Here is an 18,467-nt window from a genome sequence, read left to right as displayed (position 1 = left end):
CCCGGGCGGGGGTCGGGCCGGGCCCCCGTGCCGTGCCGTGACCGGCCCAGATGGCGCCGGAGCCCACCGCCCCTCGCGCGCACGGCTGTAGGGTCCCGTCCTGCTCCCCCCGCAACCGCCCCCCCCCGGCGTATTGTCCACCACGACACGCCCCGTCCAGCGGCGTCCCTCCCTCCGCCCCCCGCCCGGCCCTGCCCCTCACCCCTCTCCTCTCCAAAGGCCAATGGAGAGGAGATGCAGAGAGTAGGGCCGGGACGGGCGCGCCGGGGCCGCTCCGTCCGTCCCCTGTCTCCTCCCCTCGCCCGCTGACCGGTCTCTCTCCCGGCGGCCGGCGGGGCATGCCAGCCACCTCCCGCTAAATGGCGCCGCTCCGCCGCCGGGCGCTGCTGCGGGCGCTGCTGCTCCCGCTGCCAGGTGAGTCCGCCCGCCCCGCGCCCCAACAGCCCATTGTCCACCCGCGCCCCGGTCCCTCCCCCACTCCGCTGCACGTGGCTTTATTTACCCGGGAGTGGCCGGAGCGGGAACCGGGACCGCGCTTTGTTCGCGCCGCGACGGGGCGGGAGGCGCTGAGGTGGCTGCCGGGTGCCCCGCCGGCAGGGGGTGCCAGCGGGCCGCCGTGTGTGTGTGGGGTATCGCTCCTGCGCGCGCGCGGCGGGCCGCTGCCCACCACCGCGATCGGCGACCGTTAATTAGCCATGCGCTTGGCGGTCGGGCGGGCGACGACACGGGACTGTGAGGGGTGGTTTGCCGCCCCTCCGCGGGTCGGCGACCGGGGCTCCGATAACGATTTCTTGTAAAATTAGCCTTTTACGACCGGTCCCGCTCCGGCTCCTTCGGCGGGCTTGTAAAATTAGCGAGCGGTCGCGGCTGCCTGGGCGGCGCTGCCTCGGCAGCGGTGACGGCAGCACCTGTGTGGGGTCGGTGGCGGCACCGGGCGGCCCCCGCGCCCGCCGCCCCGCCAGGTCACCGCCGCTTCCCTCGACACCCGGGCCGCCCGTGCTGTGCCGCGGCCGTGGCTGCGCGGGTGTGTGAGGCTGCTGTTCTCTCGCTCCTTTGGCACAGGGCGCTTGAAAACGGGAAGGCAAACGCCTGGGTAGTTTATAGCCCGATGGCTTTGCTCCACTTGAAGTCAGTACTGCGGTTTTCCCAGAACTTTCTGAGTTTGGAGGACTTGGAGATCTCGGAGCCTGCAATAGCTATAGTTTCACCTCGTGCTGTGGGTTCAGCGTGATGACTCGCAGCTCGCGAGTGCACTTGGTAACTTGCACGTCTATACTTAACAGGCAAAATATTTTTTTCTCTCTCTTAGGACTGTGGTGCTTTAGTGAGCTGTTTTTTGTGAAAGAGCCTCAGGACATTACTGTCTCAAGGAAGGATCCGGTGGTTTTAGACTGCCAGGCCCGTGGTGAAGCTCCTATAACTATTACATGGCTGAAAAATGGAGGCAAAGTATCTGAAAATGAACGGATCTACACTTTATCCAATGGCTCGTTATATATCAGTGAGGTGGAAGGAAAGAAAGGAGAGCTGTCTGATGAAGGATTTTACCAGTGCTTAGCTCTGAACAAATACGGGGCTATTCTCAGTCAAAAAAGCCACCTCACACTAGCAAGTAAGTTCCAGCTCTTGTCTAGTAACCTGCTCCTGAGTTGGTGACAGCATCTCCCTGAACAGTGTGCAACAACCTGTCATTTTGATTGTGTGCCTGAAAAGACAAATTATAAAAGTAAAGAGCAAGTCAATTCTGCAGAACCTTTGTTTATTTTCACATGTGTAAAGATTATGAGCAAGACTTGTGGTGACCCCTTGTTGAGTCCCTGATGTAGAGGGAGCAGCACAGCCACCTGTGAGACCTCTTGGGCAGTGGTGCCTTGTGTTGGTGGCTCGTGTGGGTCACTGGTCTCCAGAGCAGGTGGTGATGCAGAGCTGTGCTGGCAACCTGCTACAGAAGTCCTGGGTCTTGTTTCTCAAGTGCTCTTCAGGCAGCCTTACAAGGGTTATCTACAAATCTGATAAAAGAATTATTATTCCTTGTTCAATAGCTTGATGTGTTGTACCATCTTGGGGCAGGGCAGAACGATAAAAGAGATGGCTGTCTTTGGGAGGGGAAAGAGGGGAATGATTTTCTGGGCAACTGTGAGGGTTAAATTACCAAGCCCTTTCTTTTCTGACATGTGTGTTCTGCCAAGCAGATGCAGGTGCTGTCCCTTTTGGAACTGTTTCAGGCTCCTCTGGAACCAACCATAAGGGCTTGTTACATGGTTCCACTAGGAAGCGAGAGATGTGTTTCTAGGGTGACTCCCTACTACTAGATGAATGCTGAAGGAAGCAGTTGTGTGTAAGTGCCTTTATGGCTTTAACAGTCTGACCCTGATAGTGTGTTGCCCTCTGTTTTCTTAGCATCTTTAAATGTATTGAGCATTTATTGAGCATGTAAGAGATGTGTGTTAGGAACTGAGTGCCATGCCTTTTTCTGTGCCACTGCAAAGCTTTGCCAGTAGGCTGCTTCTACAACACTATCTTTTTTTGCTTTCCAAAAGTACATGGAGTCACTTCAAAGAAAGTATAACAACAGAGAGTACACAGTTTATGTAGTCTTCTCAAGTTCCTTCTATAACAGGACTTAACTGATGAACTTAATCTAATGGGAAAAGGCTTCCTTTGACCTCTTCAACCCTGTCCTTAGTAGCAAGTTGCACAAAACTGTGGTGCTGATACCTATATGGAAACTTGGTATTAGCTGTAAATTGCAAGTTTTACCAAATTCAGTCTGCAACTAGTTAATACAATTGGTGTATTAGCTTATATTAAAAAATGTCTGAATCATATTAACATTTGTTAGGTTTTCTTGTGTGTGTGTGCTTCTGAACTGATTATGAAAACTATCCATAAGATGCCCCAGGAAGGTGTGAAATACCTTGTTCAGTGAGCTAGAGCGCTGGGCAGTTGAAAACTCATCACTTGGAGCTACCTGCTTCGAAGCTGGTTTTTCACCTGTTTTAAGAGGCTGATCTGCAAACTCTCAATTTCAAAAACCTGGCTACATGCTACTTTGTGTCATGGCATCGTACTCACATAGAGGATTCATAGACCATGCAGTTCTTGAATACTTTTGATAAAATGATGAAAAATGAAGTATTAATATTGTTGACACTTAAATTCACATCATTAGGTTTCTGAGCATCAGCACTGCTAATAAACAGGCTGAAGAAAACCTTTCTTAAGAGGAACCTTTCCTTGTTGTTAATAAATATAAAGCATAGTGGTGGCTGATGGATTCTGTGTGTAGGACTGTGGAAAATTCAGGGCCATTTTAGGTTTGAGACATTACAGGATGAGCTCCGTGCTCAGTATCGGAGAACTTCTGGAATAGTACAGAGGACCATATTAGTACAGCATAGTAATACACTTGTAGTATCTGGTTTTATTCAGACAGTACTGAACATTTATAAATGATTCTTACATGCACGTTATTTCACTAGAAAGATGGTTTAATTTTTAATTTTTTTTTATAATGAAGGATTTTTGCCAAAGAAGAATCACAGAATCACAGGTTGGAAGGGACCTCAGGGATCATCTAGTCCAACCTTTCTAGGAAGAGCACAGTCTAGACAAGAGCTGTGAACCAATAGATTGCATGCTGTGGAGTAAAACACTTGTTTTTCAGCCTCTCCTCCCCTTTCTCCTTCCCCTTCCCCCTGCTTGCCTCCCTCTCCTCCTCCCTCTCCCCCTCCCTCTTTATCTCTTCCCCTCCCCTGTAAGACTATGACAAAAGTTTTCTTTTTATTTGAAAACTTGAAAGGTTTCCTATGGCTTTTGGAGAAAAGTGGAAGAGATCGTGGATCCATAATGACCACAGTAGGTGTTGCTGAGTTAGTGATTAACTAGCGGCCAAACATGAAGTTATCCTATGTAGCAGTCCCTTCTTTTTAGTCATATTTCAATCTGACTTGTTTCAGAATGTCACTTTTACTGTAAAGCTGTGAAATAAGGCAGTAATTATTTATCATTACATTTTGAAGCCCATCAAATACGTGCAAAATTAGTTTTTATATCTCACTTTTATAATGTTCCTGCCTGCTGTTGTGAGTTGATTGAACTTTGCAGATATTTTAAGTGAACTGAAGTCTTGTGGGGCATTTTGTAGGCTTATAATTTTGTTTAGAAGCAGTTGTCCATTGCTGCGAAGGCAAATTACCTTGTGGCCAGAGTACAGAAGGAACTACACATATTAAACAGGTGGAGAATAGGCATTAAATGGGCATTCTTTCTTGGGAGGAAAAAACCAAATGCTCTCTTCAGTCTCTGGTAGCAGCAGGGTGCGAGGATGTTCTTTTACTTTGCCTAGTCAGAGGTTTTGCTGATAATCTTATCTTTTGCTTCATAATTGTAATGTTTAGTGTTGCATTTTGAAATAAAAAATTTTAATCTGTCCGAGAGTTTAAGATTTGAACACACAAGGAGATCAAGTTCTTAGTTTCTAAAGTTAGGAACTGGAAGCTGAAGGTTGCACTCTTGGCAAGAATTCCATTATTCATGTGCAAATTAAGAATTCACAGGGTTAAAAGGTTAGAAACTGGCCAGGATGAGGTTTACCCTTGTGATAAAGAGCAGATGACCCTCATTCATTGGCCAAAGCTTTCATGTAGCTCCTCTGCAAAGTTAGTGATTGCCATGAATTGTTCTTGAGGAATGCAGAAATTCAAATGTGAGCAGGCCTTTCCTTAAGTGTCACTATGGAGCCTTATCTCCCGAGCACATCAGAGTAGGTCTGCAGGGACAGGGTTCCTCCCCAGAGGCCCCAAGGCTTTGCTTTCCTGTTGTTCATCCATGCACAAAAGAATTTGACTAATTTAGGGCTTTTTTTCGGTGAGATCCCCCTACTTTTTTAAAGGAAACTGTGGGGCTGAGGTATCGCTTCGGTAAAAATAAATACTAGTTTCAGTATGTGCTTGTAGTTGCTTCCAAAGCAGGCTAATTGAGGTGGGGGGGAGAGGAGGAGGTTCCTGTGTGGTTCTGTGTGAGGCAATGTGGGGGTAAAATGCTAATAGTGAAGAGTATGACTTACTCAAACTTCAACTGCCTGCTGCTGCTGATGCTAAGAGAAGTCTCTTTTAACAGAATATGAAAGGAATGTAGTCTGTGGAGAAAGTCTAAGAACTTTTGGTACAACTTCAAATCAGCCAAAAATAAACAAGCTGAGATTTTTGTATTCCTACATTTTAAATTACAACTATTTAACCACAGTTAACTAAGATTCTGTCTTTATTTTTATAAAGCTAGACTTCTGCTAAGATAGTATTAAGAAAAAAATGGAGAAGGTGGATCATGTTCTGAAGCTAGTAACATGGGCTTTGGGCAGTGATTGGACAGGATGTTCATTCATTATTTCCATTCCACAAAATGTGGAAATTGAAGTTTAAGATGGTTGGATGGGATGCATACAGCTGGGTAGGAGCATTCCCAGGATATCCCTTTCTTTTCTTGTAACTTGGCTGAACTGATATTAATCTTTGTGAATTACAGGAAACGTAAGCCCATACTTAGTGTACAGTTTTCTACATTTCACAAGAATGAAAGGTTTTGCAAACAGAAGGTTTCTGGGAAAATGCTCCTGGAGGGAAACTGTGTGTCGTCTGCACTATGGTTTGTGAAATGCTGGGCCTCTTACACATAGCAGGCTATACTTTATGAGGAGTTTGTAGTTTTGCTTACCTGCTGTGGCAGTGATGTGACTTCTGGTCCCACCATCATGCCTATAATTGGTAATATTTATGTTTTCATATCCTATGAACACCTTTTGCTCTGCTTTTAAATATTTGCACTTAAGAGTGCATCCAGCTGAGCCTTATTCTGTACTGTGACAATCATGTTTTCTTAGCAGTTCCAGCTGTTTCTTCCCACTTTTGCATTGTGCCCTTCCTTGTGTGGGGACAGCTGCACGTGTGGCTAACTGAACAGGGAACTGGTCTGGGTTAAAATAGTAGAATTAAAACAAAAGATGGTGTTTAACCCAAATGAGTTCCTTGATATGATTTGTCATGGAGCTGCTCACAGTGGTCGCACTGACGTAACTGAGGGGAATGATGTGGACATGGGAAGGCTTAGTGGGGACAGAGGAAGGCTACTGAAACTTAGACCATTGCAAAAGTAAGTGTTAAACTGCGGCCTTTATGGGATGTGTGTAGGCAAAAACTTTGCCCTTCTGCTACTAATTTTTAAATTAATGTTAGTATTTTGCCTTAAATGAAGGGATTAATAATTGTGGTCTAACAATATAGTTTTCATTTTGTATGGAACCTGTCATTTCAGGTATCTTCCAAATGCATCTAGACCTCAAAGGTATGTTTAATTTTAAATAGTAATGGAGAGAGGAACAAATTCTGAGATGGAAGGGTGGGGCTGGGAAGCAGAAGTGGTTTTTGACAGAGGTGGAAGTAAAATGGTAAATGGCTGTTGTAGACAATGGTCTTGTATTAAAAGAGATGGCAAACTCTTAATGCTGTAGAACTGGTGTGGTTGCAGACAGTTTGAGGAAGCTCCTCTTCTACGTCTTTACAAGTGCTGTCTTATTGCTATTGCTTTGATTAGTTCCTTTGAATGTCTTGAGAGGAGGATCAGTTTTTAAGCTGAGAGTGCGCAAGGCTGAGCCTTAGTGCATTTATATGCCAGTATTTAAGGCAGGAAGAGGACATTTAATGCCTTGGTGGGCAATGTCAGTTGATAACGGTGATAAAGTGCAGTAAGATTTTTGTTCTTTAACTGGGATACACTGAAGAAATAAGAAAACTGGGAAATCTTTTCCTTCTTAACTTTTTCTTATAGGATTGTCTTCTAGAACTCCCCCAGACATCTTTTGACCTGAACTCCTACACCACCTTCACAGAAGAAACCTTCAACATCCTTTTAAGACGTAACCACTAGTTATTTTTTTTTCTCTTGGTGCTAGGGCATCCCCTATTCTTTCAGCAGTGACTGGTTTGTACTCATAAGAACACTTCCACAGACTAAGGGATGGGCTTTAATGTTGTTGCCAGGAAAAAAAATGTATGAAACTTTACTTAGTGCACATGAACAGTGTTTGTTTCTACTACTGTGTCACTAGAGAAGTGAGCTTTTTATGGGTTTCCTCAACACCTCAGTTTCAAATTTGTGTGAAGCATAATGCCAAACTGAGGCATTTCATGCATTTGCTTTTCTTCCTACCTAGTAAGGCCAAAGCTGTTACGGCTTTTACTAGTTTTTGTCACTGTAACTTTAAAATGTATAAAGTTTTTACCAGCTGCTTTTTTAAAGGAATGCTCCGTCTTATTGGCATTGTATACCCTGTAGCTAAATACAACCTTCACCTACGTGAGAAATGTTGAAGGAAAACATGGTACCATACTAGAAGTTGTTCAGGGCTGTGACCAGAGGAACTCGGTTCTTACCTGGTGCAAGTTCTACCTGTGATACATGCACTAAACTACTGAGATTTCTCTTCTACTTGCAAAGCAATGTACACCAGCAAAGGATGCTGTTCTGTTCTTGCAGTGTGGTGCTCCCCCGCCCCGCTCCTTTTCTTCCCCCTCCCTCTCCCTCTGCATTTCTTGGTGTAGAAATTGTTGAAAGGGCATTTATTAAGGCCCCCTTTTGTCAGCCAGCTCTGATTATCCTAAAGAAAAGATCTCACTCTGAGCAGTTGTTTTCCTAAAGACTTTTTGTCACATCCTCACAATTTAACAGCTGTGGCTATTGATGGTGTGCAGAGCAATTTAAGACAATGACAAAAGAGAATCTTGGAGGAAGAATTTAAAAGTTACTAAGCATTTTCCTTACAGAAATATGGTCATTTCCATTGTTATATAAATTTGTGCTTAGTTTTTGTGCGTTTTCCTCAGGATTTTGTATTTTTCCACATCTTATCTCCAAAATTGTGGACGTAATCATTTGTTTAGTTTTGCATTGTTTTTTTTTTTTTTTGTTGTTTCATCAATAGGCCCAGCTGTTAAATTGGGATTGATTACTTCCAGTCTTTATAACTGGTAATCACCACCTAAGTGAAAAAGTAATCAACAATGTCAAGTATCCACATTTTGTTGAGTAAGTGTGGGTTGTATGGTCAACATTAGTTACTAGGGTCAACCCCTATGTAGCTTTTAAGCAGCAGCAGCAGCAGCATTTTAAGCAGCATCTACATTTTGAAGTAGATTGTCTCCACAATTGAGTTAGAGGAGGAAAAAAAAGTTGCATTAGATGATCTGTGTTGGGAGTTAGAAATCCATCTGGCAGCCTTCCAAAACCTACACTTTTTTTGTTTGTGTGGATGAAATTGTTACTTTTGTAGTAGCTGGAGAGAAACAGCAGATGGTTGTGAAACCACTGAAGCGTGGAGGGTTTGTCTGTGACTTACTTTATAAAATTATTGTAACTTCCTCTTCTGTGTTTTTTTTTTTTCTGTATATAAAAGTTTTGGAGGGAGGTGGCTTTCCTAATATATTTGAGGAAAATGTAAATAAGAAGTACTGGACAGATTTTCTTTACTGCTTTTACTTTGTTTCATAACTCTTAACAGTAATTCTGATTAGTTATTTTTAGAATGAAAACGAATTTGATCTCCTTAGGTGAGTGGAAGTTTTTTTTGTTTTTAACAACATGAACACTTATGAAGGCAAAGTAAACTAAGTGGCATCTGGATAATAGAGTTACCCTCTCAAGGCCTTGTTCCAAAGTGCTTGTTTCTCAATTGTCCCTCCCTGTTTGGCTTCTGGTAGGAGGTTTCTCATACATCAGTGCATCTGCAACTTAGGGGGATAAGAACTAGGTATCATTGCCCCCAGATGCACATAGGTCTGCTGTGTGCTCATGAAGTTCACTTTAGGTCTTATTATCATAACCCCAAAATCACAGAATGTGCAATCTTTGTATTTTATGCAGTAAAGGTTTCAGGGTACCGAGTCTTTCTGTGCCACTGTTACACTAAACAGCTTTTAAAGCTCCTGCTGTGGTGAGGGTATTGCCTGAGTTTGGCTGATAGGAAAACTCTGTAGATTTTTCAGTAGTTAAGCTTGAGGAAGTTATGTTTGCTTCTAGTCTGAACACTTCAATGGTAGGAATTGTGATAGTATTCATTGAGTACCTTCTCACTTACTGCATGTCAGGGCAGTAGAATGCAACATGAGAAATGAAATACTGAAAATGAACATGTTATAAAAGACATAAGAATACTGACAACAAGCTTTATATCGAAATCTATTATCAGAATTTAATCATTAATATGAGGTAAAAGTTGCAATGTACCAAGATACTACTTCACCATCTCTGGAACGGTTACTGGGGACCTAACTACTGGGGAGGGAGAAAGTCAGCAAGGAGTGCAGTTATTTCATCTTCTGTAATTATGGTTCTTGGGTTTATACCTGTATAAACTCATTTCATCTTCTGACTAAAGTAGTAAGAATACACACTTATTCCCATAAATTATTTGAAAATGACCTCATGAAGTTGCTTCTGCACATAGGCAAAGTTTTGAGGAAAGGAATGACTTCTGGAATAGGAAACAAATGGAAATGTGCTGATTGCAAAGTTCTAGCAAAACTGAGAACAGACAAGAACTTTTCTTATACAACTAGGAAACAGGTAGAACCCTCACTAAGTAGTTTCCTGCAGTCATGGGCATGGAGGCTTGCCAGGCTCATAGAGCATGTGATGCACTCTGTCCCAGCTCCTTCTAGAAACCTGTCCTTAGTGTCTAGGGTTGTTAATACAGGAAAAGAGCATGAAGGCGCAAGGCTGCCACCCATATCCTACATCTCTGTGGTTGTAGGGGATTTGTTGGATAAAAAAAGGATGTCAGGTGATCTTGAGAAATGAAAGGAAAGTAGAAAAGTAATGCAACTGTATTGTTTTCACTTGGGATATTTCTTCCTGTCACTAAATCTGGGCATTGGTTTAAAATAATGAGTGTACAAGAAACAGCCAGGTCATGTAATTTTACCTTGTATAACATAGACCAAGGAATTGTTTTTCTAAAAAAGAAAAAAAACCCAAACCCAACCAAACAACCAAAACCAACCAAACAACCAAAAAAACCCAGAAAAACCCCACAACCCAAAAAACCCTTGGAAAACTGAAAATCCAAAGAGCAGGGCTTCTCTGTTATAAAAACATCAAAAATATTTAATAATCTGCAAGTGTGGAAGTCTTGCCTTTGGATACCTCAGTAGACACTAAACGATTTTCTCAATGGCAGTTTTTAAGGGGCGTTGCTACATGAGAAAATACAGCTGAACCATCTGCTCAGTTAAGTCAGTATTAAAAAAAAAATAATAAAAATCTCAGCAGTCCCTTCGGTAGACAATAATAATTGACATTTTTCCTCTAAAAACCTTACAGTTATACTTTGACTTCTATTTTACCAATTTTTCAATGGTAAAATACCACTGAGTAAATTACATCTTCAGCCTTTGACAAGAACTGTGTTTAAAAGTGGCGTCTGCCCTAAGAATCCTGGTAAAATTCTCCTGGACAGCAAGGAGTAAGATTTTTGTTTTTCCTGAATTATAACAGAAATCTGTTGTGAAAAGCATGAATCTAACTGCAGAGAGAGTCTTCGATATCCTTTCCCACCTACAGAATCTTAGGACTAAAGCTTCCTACGTACTGGCTGATATTAAAGGACTGGTGGTAGGATGGAGTTTGTCTCAAAACATGGCAATTCACTAAATCTGTATTCAGATATGGAACATCTTTGCCAAGCTCATGTTTAAGTAGATGCTGGAACGGGCAACAGATTCTATTCTGTTTCCAGTTCTGTCCAAAATTGGCAGACCTTTCTGAATCACAGCTTTAGGTAGGACGAATAGAGTATTTTAGAAAGGAGAAAAGAGTTTGTCTCTAGTTACACGCTGCACTGAGTGGTATATCGATGGCCAAGCAGCAAAACTTACCTCATCCTAGTCCTCTAACCTCAGAACAGGCTAAAATTATTTTTTTGAATTTAATAATAGCAATGATATGCCTTGTCTTAGAAGTATGTGTAATGGAAACTTGCCCTTTAGCTCTGAGGTGCAGTCGTTCCATTTTGAAATTATTTGCGTATGAGAGACATTTTTGAAAGAAATAATCACCTGACTGACCAGGGTAAGGGCTTTGTAAAAGTTACTGCAAGCATTAAACATGTAACCTGGTATTCTTTTAATACATAGCTAGGGGGCAGTTAAACTAAGTCTTTACAGCTTGTGATGTATATGTTGCATGGAGTGATGCATGAATGTTGGAAACTGAAGGGGATTCTGTGAACAGAAGCAACTCTATCTTCAGATTTGATTTTTAACATCTTCAGATAATAATCCTGTGCACGTGGATTGATTACATTGTTCTTGTTTCAGTAGATCAGAATTTCTCATGCAAAACCCTCATATCTTAATGGTATCACTGACAAATTGATAGAATTCTTGAAAGTAGAAAAAATGTTGGATTTTTAATTGAACTGTGTAATTTTACCACATGTGTACTAGCTCATCTTTGGACACCCTCATAGATACAGGACTCACTTATAAAACTTTAGAATCATGGAATGATTTGGGTTGAAGCGACCTTAAAGATCACCTAGTTCCAACTGGTCTGCTGTGGGCAGGGACACCTTCCACTAGACCAGGTTGCTCAAAGCCCCATCCAGCCTGGCCTTCAACACTTCCAGGGATGGCACATTCAACACTTCTCTGGGCAACTTGTTCTAGTGCCTCACTGCCCTCAGAGTGAAGAAAATCTTGCATTATACCAACTATCTTTCGGAATCTTCCAGCAAAGATTGAGTTTTGATTTTTTTTGAGCCATTTCAGATTAAGACAAAACAAATTAAAATAGGATTAGAAAAATAACTTACTCTTCTGTATCTCCTCAACATTTGCAGCATGCATTTCTTATGCAAAATAGCAATGACCAGCCTTCTCTTCTCCCATTAAAATCCTGGAAGTCATCTATCAGCCTGTTTACAAAGGGGGATTGTCAGTTCTTTCAGGCTGTATTGAGAGACACTCGCTTCCTGTACATCTTCAAACAGAGAGGAAAAAGTTTCAAATAGAAAAAAACTTTATATTTATTTGCTGATATGGTCAAATATTCAAAATTCTCATAATTTGTGTCCTCTCCCATGTTCCCAATCTTTTCTCTTTCTTGTATCAGATGTGGGCTGATTTTGCTGCTTGTAGTCAGGTTTGGGTTTTTTCCCCCCTTTTCTCTTTATAAATTGTCACATATATTCTGTATCATTGTTTTGGATTTTCAAAACTTTTTCTGGTGACCTCTTGTTTCTTATTCCTGTCTGATGACTGGAAGGAGGTACTGTTTTCCAGTGGAGCTTTATTTTCACAGCTGTGACAGAGGAGGGAAGTGTCATAAGATACTTTGAGGTCAGTCTTGACCCCAAATTTAGATGAGGTAAAAAATGATTTGACAGAAGTATAATATCCTCTCTCAAGTGGTTTGGCCGTCACTTCAGAATCAGTTGGTAATTATGATTAAGAAAAAGCTGTTTTGGTAGCCAATACAATGTACAATAAAAACAGTTCAGTGTTACACAGTATTGTTTTTTGTTTTAGAACTTGTGGCAAGTGGAAGTTATCAAATAAGCCATTATCTTTTCAACGAAACTTTAAAATTAGTCTTAAGGTCTTTGAGCGTGCAGAGGAGTTTTAAATATTTTTTTTGCTTATTCATGCTTGTACAATCTTCAACATATTAATAATTGTTTAGGTAACTTATCAGCCAATTAACTTGTGTAAATTGTTAAATTACCATTTCACTGTCCACATCAAGATGTCTAGTAAACCTCTAATAACTGTAACATGCCTCAGGCAGAGCTGTTCATTATATATGTTCTTCGTAATGAGAATTCATTGACTTTATGAAGCCATTGATCGAAATTTATCATTTTGTTCATTAAACTTGTCTGTGACATCTGGCAAATTGATGTTAACTGGAAATATTCTCTGGGAGTTCTGGCATGACTCTGTCATTTTGCCTGAGGAGAGAGAAACTTTGTACACAGCGTGTCCCAAATTACAAGGGTGAAACTTTCTTCGCCCAACCCCCTCCCCGAAAGCATATGTGAGCATATGACCAGGTCTTTTTTTCATCTTGCTTTTAATGCTTATTTATGCAGACAACCCTGTGGCCCACAGTTTGCAAGCAGATTTATTGTTGATCTTCAATAGAGGTTGAAGGTAGATACTGCTTTTATTTGTTAAGCTAGTCTGTGCCAGGAAGGCAGCTCAATTTTGTCACATGATCAAACTATTGTAAAAATGATCATAATACAAATCCACGGTGGCTCATGGAACTGGTACATGTGAATTTGTATTCAGATGCATTAACCTATGCTTTCAAAATTAGTATTAGTATTTCATTTATTTTGGAAGTGGAGACATAATTTGGTGTGGGGATTTTTTTTGTTTTGTTTTTGTTTCTCATTAGTAGATTTTTTTTTTAATGTTTATACCAGTTAGTAAATTTTATTTTCATTTTTTTCTTCTTCCCCCGCCGCCCCCCCGTGTGAACTTTATTTCTAGAAATAATTATGTTTTCTACTGTTTGGAATTCTTCGATATACTAAACACTAGAATACATAAGCATTGATACAGTGTACAAGAAATTAACTATGGAATTCTTGGTAGCATTGATGGGAGTTTTGTGACATTTAGTACTTGTTTTCAATGGTCGTCATCTTTAACTGATGTACCTTATTGCTGACCCACATAAAATATATGGTAGATGACCAAATGCTTTGTTGAAAGCCTTTATAATATACATTGTAGACCAGTGCTTCATTTGGTCTTTTAAAATTACTGTGTTTGGACTGATGAACAATGTCTCATTTGTTCTGCTCTTGAGCACCCAGTGTAGGAAAAAAATATGCACCTGCTTGTGTTTGATTCTGGTGGATACCTATCTCTAATAATGGTAGAGGTTGTTAATAGGGTATTTGCCCACCTGCTAGTGTTCCTATTGTGCTACCTGAATTCAACTGTATCAGGGATCTTTCAAACAGGAATGAATGTACTAACAAATTTTGGCATAACTAAAATATTTATTAATGGATCGAAGATAATGTTCATATTGTAAAACCTTCCAAAAATTGAATATCCAAAAAAATTACATACAATTTTTGTCTTTCGAGAGAAAAAATAGAGCAGTTGGCTCTTTAAAATAAATCGTGTCTTGCTACATAATAGTTCACTGGATTAAATGAATTTATTGATTTCTGCTTCTTTACTGACACACAGTTATGAGCAGTTTCTTTGGCACCATGGCCACATGTCAAAGGTCATAACTTTCATTCGCTGTGGAAGAATAAAAGCTTTCAGATGGTGAATCCCTGAAATCTACAGTGCTTTATTCCTCCCCCCCATATAATTACTGTTTTAGTATGACTTTATTTAAGATAAATAAGCAATAATAATAAAAAATATGCACACTAGAAAAACCCTTATACTTATCTATCATAAAATAACTTCAGGAAACTATTTTTCTGCACAAAGGGCAAGATATCTAATCTGCTAATAGGTATCATTGTGAGATACACGGTAGTGAATTAGGCTCATTTATGGTCAGAGGTTTTACTGAAAGCCGTCAATTTTAAGAATATCATAAACATTTCTCATTAGTTTTATTACACTTCAGAAACAGTATTTCTTTCATTTTAGAGCTGTGTCAAAGGCATATTATGCTTTGTGCACCAGAGGTGATACTGGGAGTAGTTCCTACTGAGAGAATAAAGCACATTCAAAATCTGTGCTTTGTGTTTAGATGAACGTTTGTAATATTGACATTTTCTTTAATGCCTTTCATTAGTAGTAGCCTGTGGGATTTTTGGTGTGTATTAGGTATGAAAGTCTACTGATGACATAAATATTAAGCTATTAAAAAAGAAACTGCAGTGGAATATAAAGAAGGTTAATCAGTCCACTAGTTTGTAAAAAGGGAAAAATAGATCGCGCTTTAAAGATAAAGCAGCTAACAGTAGTTCTGAAATTTTGGAAATGTAGATTAGGATGCAGTTAATGCCATATCACTTGTGCAGTCTGTGGTGCTCATCTGATTTTTTTCTGCCAGGTTATCAAACACTCTTAATGTGGTTTGTGTTTGTTTGTTTTGGGTTTGGTTTGGTGGTTTGTGTTTGGGTTTTGTTTGGTTTGTTGTTTTTTTTTTTTACTACATAGTTATATGACTAATGTGGTTAGCTGTGATGATTTGAACTGTCTTTCTCTGTTACCTAACAAGTGCTAGAGCTGGCTGGAGGTAAGTAGGCAAGAGTAGCGGGGATTTGGGACCACCTGGGAAGAGTCTGTCTTCACTTTTTAGCAGCTACGAACTGGTAGATTAGCTCTGACCATCTCAAGAAACAGCACTGAGAAGATAACTTCACTCAGGTGTTCTGATTCAAAATCGTCAAAATTTTTGTGGTAGGTAAGGTGAAGTAGGTTTGAATTTTTAGAGGGGCCTGGCTGTAGTCTTCCTAGCAGGACAGTTTCCGAAGGAATAGCAGAGACTGGAGTTGTATCAGTGGGAAAACCCCCATGATTTTCTAAGGAGATGTAAATGCTACCCCAAGAAAGAGAATTGGCTGCGAAACTTTATTTTTACATAGTAGGGATGGAGTCTGTTGATGCTTTTAATCATGACTCTTGCAAAAAACACTGGTGGTAGACTTTTCTTCTGCTACGTTGTTTTGTGCAAATGATGATCTTATCCTAAGGGGGCTGGTGGCACCCTGCTGTTAAATTTACCAAATATTTATATTGCAGGACTGTAGTTGCTAAGTTTCTGACATGTTAACCATTTGGATAGAAGTTTGTCATGTCAGTTATCAATCACTGCTTTAATTCTTTTTCTTTCAACACAGTGTACTTCTGCAGGACTGTTTATCCTGTTCCCTAGAACAAACTCAAGATGAAACTGCTTTTTCTGGTTTGTTTTGTTTTGTTTTTCACTAGGATAGCATGGGAAAGTCTACTTAAGGAACTGAGACATGGGATTTGTTGGGGCAGCCGTCTTTGTGTCTGGAAGTAGGTTTTGTTGTTGCTATTTCTAAATTCGGTTGCTCTGTAAGTTTTGAGGAAAAATCTCAAACTTTTTTCTTTTTTTTTTTCTTAAATGTTCAGTGCAGACTTACTCCGTTTGGCTAGCTAGAGTCACAGAAGATACTGTTTGTGCTGAGCATGTTGCTTTCCCAGTGTTGTGAACACTGAGCTGGGCTCTCCCTCTAAGCAACCCTAGGAAGCTGTGGGCTTGCCTTTTTTCTGAATCGAGGAGCTAAAGTGTGACCTAACACTGTGTGGAGAAACCAGCTAGCATCGAAAGTTGAAGTGAAAACAATGGTCTAATTACCTGGAGAGGAAGTTTGAGAGGGGAAGTGGGTGAAGTGGAGGTGCAAGTGGTCTCATGTATCTAGAGGTTGGGAAAGGGAAGAGAAATGCATTTGTGGGAAGAGTCTAGTATTAAGGAAAAGCTTGTGGAGTGAGACCTAGGGTTGGTTCGGTTTGGAGATTACCATGGGTGGAAGTTGGGAGTGGGAGAGGACCGAGGGGCTGGCAAAGACTGACCCAAGAGAGTGAGCCCATTGGAGAAGCTGATCTTTCAGGACGTGGAATGTGGACCCACAAGTCCTGGACTTCCCTTGGGAACTTCAGAAAGACAAAGAAAAACCTCCCAGTCAGGGGAGCTTTGGAGGATTTAAATTGCATCACTGCTTCATCCAGAAGCTTCTACAATGTGATGCATGTCAGCTTGTCCCTACTTTTTATGGGAAGTCTGTGATTACATGTTTCTTATGGTCTCAGCGTTTGATACAAGGTCCTGAGGTTTGATCAGTTGGAGCTGCAACAAGTTGGGGGAGCTGTGGTTGCAACACATGGAGTGCTGCGAAGGATCAGTGTCTTGTCTTGGACACCTAAATTTAGTGAGTATTTTGGGCCACCATCCACCTGTTTTTCCATACCCAACAGTAAAATTAAAATAATAATAGAATGTCATCTTGAGGTTGTGAGAGTAGATGCATTAACATTTGTGAGGAACTGTAGTGCAGAGCCCTGCGGAAAAGGCCATAGGGAAGTTAATAACTGTCTTCAGGGCAGTGCTTAGTAAAGTCTACTAAATAAGGAATGAGGCCACACACTGAACAGAGAAGAGAAAACAAAATATTGAATAGATGCTCATTATGTGAGTGCCATTCATTTGGTGCTGTGAATAGTGGGGGAAGTGGGATTGTGCAGTTGGATTATTTCCTACAGCATGTATATAAACAGAGCAAATCAGTTACATAAGCAGCTTAATTTCTTCGGTTTCCTAACTTCTGAGCATTTGGGTTTGGAAATATTGATCTCTGTGTGTGTGTATACACACATGTAAGAGGCAGATATACTGAATGCTATGTTAGTGGAAAAGTTTAGGGGTTAGCTTCGTTTATCTAATGATGTATATAATGCAGCAAAAAATGAAATAAATATGCTTGAAAGTATTAGAATTTTACATAGGCAGGGTGTCAGGAAAAAAAGACTCATAACAGGGGGCACTGTGACAACTTCTGAGGCAAATTAAGTAAGTTTATCAGAACCTTTTGATTCAACCAAAACACAGGTTGATGTTTAAGCATGTATTTAGTAATAGCTTTAACTTGATAATAATAATCCTCAGAAAATTTTAAAAAATATATCTGTATAAAGGTTTACTGACCAACGAAGACACTGTAGAGGTCTGCAGCAACATTTATAAACCTGTCGGTAGTATGGTTTATCAGATCGTAATCTGATTTAGGAAACCATTTTAGCACAGTACTAACAAAACCCACATTTAACTTATAATTTTGATTACAGTTTCAGCTTGTGTGTGGACAGGGCTTAGGTGAGTGCTTACCTGTACACTCTCTGGTGGTTGTCAGTGCAACCTTTACTCTCTCTGTGACCTGACTGAGAGGAAATCTGGTTTATTGCTGGTTTATGGAAGAAGAGCTTTTTTTGCGGTGCACAGTGTTAGGTAGGTGCCAGGGAGGACTGGGGGCTCCAGTGCTGTGGCAGAGTTAGCACCTGTGGGCTTCACCTTCTCTTTCATCTGGTCTGTCTCTTTTCTCAAGTATTTATTCCAGTGCATAGCCTAGAGTACCACCTACTTGTTAGGCTACAGGCCTTACCTTGAGCCATAGGACAGCTTTCTGGAAATACAGCACAGCAGTCATGACTAGAGAAAAGCCCTGATACTGGGTGGGTTTTTTTGTTCTTGACACATTTATGTAAGAAATCTCAAAGGCAGTGAAGTATTCAACACCTTGTGCCTTCACTGCAAGGTATGCGCCTGGCTCCTGTTGGGGATCTTGCCCTTTGTGTACAGGGACCGTCCTTCTCTGAGGATGTTTTTCACAGGCATGTTCAGAAGCTGGAAATGGGTGGAAATGTAAAGCACTATTTGGGCTTATTTTAATTGTTCCTTTCCTC

At 40.9% G+C, this 18,467-nt stretch overlaps 1 protein-coding gene across 1 annotated transcript in view; it reads left to right on the top strand.

Annotated features, from left to right (window-relative positions):
- The first annotated feature begins 338 nt into the window (after window positions 1–338).
- PRTG (protogenin) overlaps window positions 339–18,467 on the top strand; it is a 95,998-nt gene continuing 77,869 nt past the window's right edge. The window contains 2 exon segments of the mRNA XM_064456461.1: window positions 339–414; window positions 1,310–1,612. Of these exon segments, the coding sequence (XP_064312531.1) occupies window positions 339–414; window positions 1,310–1,612 (379 nt within the window).

The sequence above is a fragment of the Phalacrocorax carbo genome, chromosome 7 (genome assembly GCF_963921805.1).
Source record: "Phalacrocorax carbo chromosome 7, bPhaCar2.1, whole genome shotgun sequence".
Taxonomy (NCBI): domain Eukaryota; kingdom Metazoa; phylum Chordata; class Aves; order Suliformes; family Phalacrocoracidae; genus Phalacrocorax; species Phalacrocorax carbo.
Note: the sequence above shows the minus strand (reverse complement) of the source record. Positions and strands in the feature narration are given on the sequence as shown.